The sequence below is a fragment of the Platichthys flesus genome, chromosome 11 (genome assembly GCF_949316205.1).
Source record: "Platichthys flesus chromosome 11, fPlaFle2.1, whole genome shotgun sequence".
NCBI lineage: Eukaryota > Metazoa > Chordata > Actinopteri > Pleuronectiformes > Pleuronectidae > Platichthys > Platichthys flesus.
Window position 1 is genome coordinate 6,108,515 of NC_084955.1, and position 8,323 is coordinate 6,116,837.

The following is an 8,323-nucleotide window of genomic DNA, read 5'->3' on the forward strand; positions in this document are numbered from 1 at the left end:
TCATTTTTGGTGAACTATCGATTTAAGGGGACTGTGGGGCCTTGGTGGAGATATGACGGCCATTCAAGTTTCTTGTGTATTTGTTACGTTTACGCATCTGTGTGTGTGTTTTTGTGCCTTATCTCCCAATAGTGATCTTTTAACAAGCTTGACTGGTGATGTTTTTGGCTCGAGCCTGAAATATGTGTGTTACAATGTGCAGCAGGAAATGTGTGTGTAAAGAAAGTTTTGTTTCATTCATGCATCAATTAATTATTTTATTCATTCCCACCTTATTTAATTGAGGCCCATGTTTGCTCCATTTTGAATAAATGTAACCCGACAGAAGAGACTTTATCCTCGGACATTTGTCATCAAAATCATATACACGTACATTTTTATTGCTTCTTATTAATCTTGCAAACAAATATACACCTGGTGACAACATTTTATATTTCCAAACTAAAGGCTTGATTTATTAACATTTTCCTTACAAACTGGTTGCATTCATATTCATGATGTGGCAGAGAACTCTTCACTTCAACTTTTCGGTGTGTTGGCTCCTAATAAGCATTTGATGTCATTTGCCTGCAGACATAAAATCGTATGTTAATATCTGTTATCATAGCTATCGTCCACTCTAAGATGTTAAGGTGGGTTTTCCTTCATTTTTTGTGAGTTACAGTTTAGTTTCATCTCCCAGGGGACTCTGTTATATAGTGTCAGCAACTGGAGAGCATCAGAATGAGCTGATTGCACACAACACCTCACCAATGAGGACCAACCAGGATGGCCGACATTCTTCTTTTTCAATTTAGGGTAATTTAAGATGTGTTTCAGAGACTTATGGCAGGATTGAACCTGTACATCGTATTCAGGAAACCGGCTCATTATTAATGATGCTAATCCTAAAAATCTTGATAACAATTGACAATTGACGTTTATGAGAATATCCTGGCCTCTGTGGAATCCTGGATCTCAGACTGACGCAGACTGAAGTGCAGCCAAGACGTCTCAGCTCCTTGAACTCAGGCAGTGGCTATAAGAAATGCTTGGGATCAGCCCTCCAGCTGTGCCCTGCAGACTTTATGAATTCATCATCCCAAAACAAAAGCTTTTCTTGCTGTCGTCAGAGAGTCAAGCTTTATTTTGAATAGTGCTGAATCTGAATGTTTGTAGAAACATACAGACTGAACCTGTAAGAGTGCATACATACATACATACATATATATCTGATGATCCTCCAAAAGAAAGAAGGACACTCCTGAACTCATATCTGCAGTACTGGTAGTTCTGATTTTCAATGTGTGAGCCACGGAAGTCCATTATTCAATGTTGGGGAGACTCCCAAGCGTCTCACATAGACACATTGTGCTTTTCAAAACATTCTGTGCTTTTCACACTGCACATTTTCAGCCCAGGGTCACCTTCAGCCGGCAGGTTCCAGGTGCTGTTTGATTTCCAGTCCATGGAAACTGTTACTGACTCCCCACTGATACTTGAACCTGTTGATTTTTTATATCACAGCACTCTGTTCTCTTCAGATGCACCAGACAAGTTATAGATTTCAAATGGCACTGGTGTCAAATTGAAATTGAAGTGGCATGAATTTGAGCCTTAACACATTAATTAATCTCCCTGAAATGAGGCTGAAATTAAATTTTAAAGCAAATGTCGTGATTGATAATCAGTTCTGATATCATCAAAATATAAGGGGTCTATTGCAAGTATATTATTCTTCGAAATATTATGAATTACTATAATATCATATTAGTATTAACACTTGAATGTAAATGCAGTTTTTTAACCTTTTTTTTAGTGCTAAAGGTAAATGTGTGGTGATATTAAGCCACATCATTATATTGGATCTTCACACTCAGTTCCAGTCACCCGAGCCCTGGGTTACAGTCAGTGCAGTGTGAAAAGGGCTCATTATTTCTGCAAACTTTTATTGGCGGTTCAGGGTTGCTGTTTTTTTTTTAACTCAGATTCATTGGTAGACACGAGCCATGCCTTTAGGCGGAGTATTCGTACTCCTCTGCACTGCGTCTCCCAAAGTCCATCCAGCCGAGATAATCTCTGTCCTTTATCCTGTGGGCCGGGGACAGACCACTGGCTCTGCTGGTGAGGGAGGATCTGGCCTGGTGGGGAAAGCCTGGAGGAAAGAAATGGGAAGATGTCATTCTGCTTGACCAATACACGAGTGCAATATACACACTGTATCCTTATGTTTTATCCCTGCTGACTTGTTCTGTTTTCTACTGCCGTCTTTATGTGTCCTGTCAGACGAATGAGCTCAGCGGGCAGTCACACAGTGTTGACTGGAGAAAGAAACACAGATACACAGTGACAGAGGGAGCGGAGGATGAGGTCAGGAAACCGGGAGGTGAGTGAAGGAGGGAAGGATAGTGGGAGCGGTGGGGAGGCAGGGAAGGAGGATGAAGTATGGAAAAATGAAGAGAGGAGAGAGGAAGCTTGAGGGAGGTGGGAAATGCCAGATGGTTGGACTCAGGCACAGCATGACAGACATCAGATTACAGAAGGATGGCGAAACAACACGACCGTGGGCAAACTGAGATGGGTCGAGTGATCTGTGTGTAATGAGACGACTGAGGGACAGACTTCGCTCCAGTTGCTCCGTCGATCCGTCTCTGAGACGCTGGACATCCCACTGCTCACCTTTCCTGGAGAGGAGTCTTGCCAGTAGCTGGCTCAGGCCGTTTTTAGGGTCTGTGTCCTCCTGGGGTTGGTTGTAGTTGGCGAGCTGCCCTGCGGGGGGCGCTGGAGCTGAGCGGACCTGGCGCGTGTGGTTGGGTGAGGGGGAGGGCAGGTTGTGTGACAGGAGAGCCTCACCCTCAGCTCTCTGGGCCTAATGAACATAAAAAAACAAACACAAAAACAAACAAAAAAACAAGATTTGTAATCAATATGAGTTTGTAGCCGTCTAAGTGATGGACATCCAGTGTAGACGAATGTATTTTCTTAGTTTGTGTCTTACGATGGACTGTGAGGGCAGACTCAGGGAACCGCTGGACAGAGCAGCCAGGAGAACACACACACAGATACCTACATTCATGACTGGGGAGAAGAGGAGACAACACAGACCAATGTAAATAAAACCACTCATGGACTCATTTTCCTGTTAGATCTCCTGCTCTTTACTCTTTTCCTTTTGTCTCTCCCTCCAGTTTGTCAGAGGGAGGTTTTGGATGGAGGGAAAATGAGAGGTAATGAGAGTTTTGCAGGAAGTAGAAATAAATAATTCCACATTGATTGAAACACAGTGGTGGAGGAAGTGATGAACCTCTGATGGTACAGCTGGAACCTCAGGGCAACATGATTTTGTTTCACTCACACACTAACTCACTATTTCCCTGAGCTGTACACACAAACACACAAGCAAACACACACACACACACACACACACACAAACACACACACACAGACACACACACACACACACACACACACACACACACACACACACACACACAGGGGGTGCGGGGTGTGTAGTTGAGATGAATTCAGCCTGTCAGCAATTGTAGAATCCCAAAGGAAACACACCAATTATTTCAAAGTCTTCATTTTGCTCCATGGGCGTTTTTTTTAACAAGGGCGAGGTGAAATTAACGATTGCTCTGAGAGAATAAAAAATAATGACTCTAATTATTGGTTCATGATTTTTCTTTATTGGTTTCAATAAATACTCAAACAGTCTGCTTGGAGATTCCACATTACTGGAAGCTTTTCTATGAAAGAGCAGCTCCACATTAAAGGTAGATGTGCCGAAAGCAAAACAAGATGACACGCTATGACATTTATCAGACCGAACATTGTGCCTGATGTGTTAATGCTGTATTTGTCTTTGAGCCTGGTACAGTATATTAGCTGCAGCATTAGTTGTGATGATTTACGCTCTGTATCAGAACGTTCATCCCGTTAATCAACAGCGGTCACTCCAATTATTCAAAGCCCCAGTTTCTCTGTCTGTTGTTCTCTTACAGCAGGAATCTCCTGTGTCTTGGTTCAGTCTCTCTCTCTTTCTGTGTTTTACTTGTTTGTCTCTGTATTTCTTCACAGAGTGAACTGACGGTCCTTTTGCTGGACTTAATCAAACACTCTGGATCGTGTCATAATGATCTCAACTCTGAGAAGTGCTGTAAAATCTATATTTTATCTGGAAAACCTACTTTGTGAGGACTTCCACTTATTCATTGAGGTGAATTTGATAACATAAATTGAGAATACCCAGAATTGAAACTGATAAACGTGTGTATTTCAAACGAAGACATCTTCAACCCTCAGTCTCCTGGATAATGTTCTTCCTCTAAATCAGCATTTGCTCAGTTTGTTGAACATGATAATGATGATGATGAACATGACATATGTCAGAATACGACAGACACAGAGTGAAGCATCTTGAAATAAAAATATATTTTAAAACAGGTATGTAGAATTTATATCTGTGAGGAATTAGCACAGACAGCCATTTGAATACTGCTTGTTGAAATGGACAGTGGTGCCATAAACAGTCATTCTGTCGATGTTAATATAATTCCTGTTAGCTGCTGTTTATTGTCTCTCATTCATTATTCAATGAGCTGGTAATGGTGTGGTATTATAGTGTCTGTGAGAGCCCTCTCCTACTTCTGACACGAAAGTAAAATACTTATCTGTATTTTGGTTATATAAAATACTTATCTGTATTTTACTTTCTACTTGTATAAGCTGCAACTTACTGATCTACAAATAGTGATGGAAATAGATAATGATAGGCCTGTTAGAATTGAATTAACTTTGGAAAAGAAATACCCACATGTATAATCCTTCCACTCAACTTCAGAGATGAAACATTCACGTTCGGGGGGGGGGGGGTTGGAGTCACAAAAATACATTGTATAAATTTGTATTATAAGCGACTGAAACAGACAAACCCTTAAGTTTCCTAACGACACAATGCGGCATCAGTTCAGTTCAGTTCTTACCTGCGGTTGTTGGTGTGGACCAGGAGAGGCTGAGGATGCTGAGCTTTGCTCGTCCAGTGTTGAGGCCGTGAATGAGGGAGAGAGAAAGGAGACCATACTTTATACTGACACACAGGAAGGAGGAGGAGTCAGGACAGAGGGGAGGGGCCAGCTACTAGCGCAGAAACTGATGCCATTGACGCAACAGTGGATGCAAACATGCACACATGCAGCAGACGCACACATGAACACACACACACACACACACACCATCTTGGTTGGAATCTGTGGTTTCCTGTGATGAGAAGCTGAAAAAGCTTCATCACAGGAGTCAAAGGCTGTGTATGGCCTGAGCATTTAAGTGACCACACACACACACACACAGACACACAGACACAACCACTCCCACACACACACACCGACACACACAGACAGACAGACAGACAGACAGACAAAGAGTGTGGAATGGGGACAAGTCAGGACTTGTACTATATATGATTATTGTGAAATCATATATGTAGATTAGTCTTTCTTCATAGTCAACTAGAGGCAGCATGCAGTTCATCTCAGGGAGGCTGGTATTACTTCTGGTTCATCAGAACCAGGGACATTGCTTCGGTGTGACAGTTTGATGAGGAAACACCTTGTTGCTTTTCAATTGATCACTGATGCAGTTCTGACAGGATGGGCGGCTGCTGGGACTCAACACACCTAGGATTGTTTCCCTTCTAATACAACTAATACAGTACAAGTAGAGCGGTTCCTGTTGTCAGTTTAATCACCAAAGTAATGAATCAAACAGAGGGTGCTGTGATTAAGCGATTAGCATACATCATTCTGTTCTTAACCTGTCTGTTTGTGTGGCCCTGAGGCGAGGCTGGATGCAACTTTCTTTCTGAAGCTGTAAAATGGACCTGCAGTAATGTAGCAGCGGCAAGTAAAGAGAAGAGCTGTTCACCTGTTCAGTTCGGCTCAGTTTGCAAAGCTCTTACGTCAAGAGTCGGTTGTTTTTTGCTGTTGTCCTGAACTTTGCTGTCCGCCGGTGAGTCCAAGCTGCTATTGGCCTTGTAGACTGCGTTTCATTTCAGTCCAATTCGCACCGAATGTGCCTCTGCACTTTCTTCAGCCTTAAACGACACACATGCAAAGTGATAAGTAGATCAGGTGAAAGGTTGTTGAGATCTGTGTTTCACATACCGACAGCGATGTCTGGAAATAATAGACAGACAGATGGAACCAAATCCAGGAATGTACGTGTATCAATCAGTAGTTAATGTGTTCAAGCTTTGTCCTGTGAAAATTCTTGATGCAACCTTTTTTTTTGCTTTGTAATGGTCAGGGAAGTTTCAAGGGACTTTTTTGGATCCAAGGCAAAGGGGACATTGAGGGCCATACAAAGAACCAGACCATTTCCCCTACAAAAACGCATGATTTATTATCAAAATTATGATAAAGAAACCCCCATTACCATCCCTCATCATACACACAAACGTATCCTTCTAGCCTTTAACAAAACTACTCGAATTACAAAGCTTTTGGCTGAAAGTTATGGAGTATCCTTAGAGTTTTTTCCGACCATGTTGTTATGACCATGTTGTTATAACCCTATGATGTAGCCGATCATAGGGTTGAAAAAAAATGTATGTTGCTGTGGACTATTTTGATCAACCTTAACAGGGGCCACCACTCAGCCTAGGGCCATGAGCAATTTCCCTCTTTCTCTACCCTGTTGCAAAGCCCCTGGTCATGATGAGTGTTAGCAAAAACAGATTTTTTTAAATATTGCTTATACACAGAAAACGTAGAGGTAGAACAGTTTAATAAACCGATAAGTTTGTTGAAAAGTATCCTTACAGGCCCTGAAGTGAAAATGATGGAATGCACCATGAGCAGCAAGGCCGACGTTGAATAAAAGAAAGTCTTGAATGACACTCGTTTTTTTTCTTCTCTTTGTGCACAATAAACATCTGTGGAACTCAAAAAGTACAGGTTTTGTCAGAGAGTGAAAGTAACAGCTTGAGTGTGTTTTGTGGACAAAGGCTGGATGGCATTACATACATCAAAAAGGTACGAGCCGCACACGGGCGTAACAACACAAAGTGGTTTTTAAAAGGTTCAGAAACATCAGGACTGGCTTTTAACTCACTGCAGCAATTACTCAACATCATCTCTTTCATTTGTGTCATTTAAGATGGCTGCAAACTACGATTCTGTTTGAGGACAATTATATTTGATCAACTCCTGTGTTCCCATGATCTCTGCCTGATGAGATTGTTATATACAGCAGACTTACAGAGTGCAGACATACAGCTGTGCTACTGTACCTTTAACTCACAGAATGAAGCTCTTATTCCTTTTCATTTCTGTTTCAATGCTGATTTGCTTGCAGAATTTGTGTGAATCTATAAAAAAAATTCTGATGTTCAGCATCTGACGAGGTCACAGGACGCGTCAGAAAAGTACTTTTCAATCTTCTCCTTTGTATAGTCCAAGACCTGAGACTTTACCTGTTGAGCAAACGTTTGCTGCCATTCAGAGTCAAAGAATTAAAGTTATAATACGTAATCACTCTCCAAAGAGCCAAAATGATTCGGTATCAGGAAAACAAAACTTGGAGACATTTTCAATTCACAGTTCATTTCTCTCACCATAAAAGCTCTCTTTACAAACTTCCTGGGATCCGCTGAAAATTCATACAATCCTATTCCGGATTTTCTACAGTTTCAATGGTAGAAATATGAAAGAAAAAAGGAAGATGTTATAGATTACAATATTTATAATAACTTTATTTGTAAGGCACTTATCCAAACAAGGTTACAAAGTGCTTGGCATGGCAATAAAAATAAATAAAGAACGATGATAAGTGTCTGGTAAAGACATACTTCAATCAATATTAAGTGCCAAGTCATAACATGTTGGGGTTGAGACCTTAAAAATTATAGAGAGCTTTTAAGGTTGTCAATATTTGGTAAAGAAATATTTATCAGAAACATCATATACGTTCTTAAAACTGTATACCTGACTGAATATTGTACTTTGATACTAAAAACACCTTGTTATTAATGATTTTATGATATGAGTTTAGATAAATGCTGTTACAATGAGGGATGGAGCAGGCCCTTTAAAACGTGGTAAATCTGCATGGATTGTAATTACTATCACCACCTGACAGCGATAATATTCTCTAATGTTTTTTTTCTCTGTGTTGCACTATTACGACATTCTCAACAGTGACAGACAGCAGGCTTCTGGCCTTCTGTGATATTTGGAGTGAAAAACTCCACATAATGAAACCAGAGGGAAATAGGTAATGATGTATGTCACTTCCCTCATCATGTCATTTCTAATAATGCCTCAGTTTTCCTGTGTGTGTGTGTGTG

General features: G+C 41.0%; 1 protein-coding gene across 1 annotated transcript; it reads right to left on the bottom strand.

Moving 5' to 3' along the window:
- Positions 1 to 1,578: 1,578 nt before the first annotated feature.
- On the bottom strand, positions 1,579 to 5,050 carry LOC133964615 (cholecystokinin-like). The gene is made up of 4 exons (XM_062398793.1): positions 4,965 to 5,050; positions 2,978 to 3,057; positions 2,659 to 2,848; positions 1,579 to 2,134 (listed from the first exon to the last, which is right to left on the bottom strand). Exons 2-4 carry the CDS (start codon positions 3,053 to 3,055, stop codon positions 1,995 to 1,997), a joined length of 408 nt encoding a protein of 135 aa, XP_062254777.1. The 5' UTR covers positions 3,056 to 3,057; positions 4,965 to 5,050; the 3' UTR covers positions 1,579 to 1,994.
- Between the last annotated feature and the right edge of the window lie 3,273 nt (positions 5,051 to 8,323).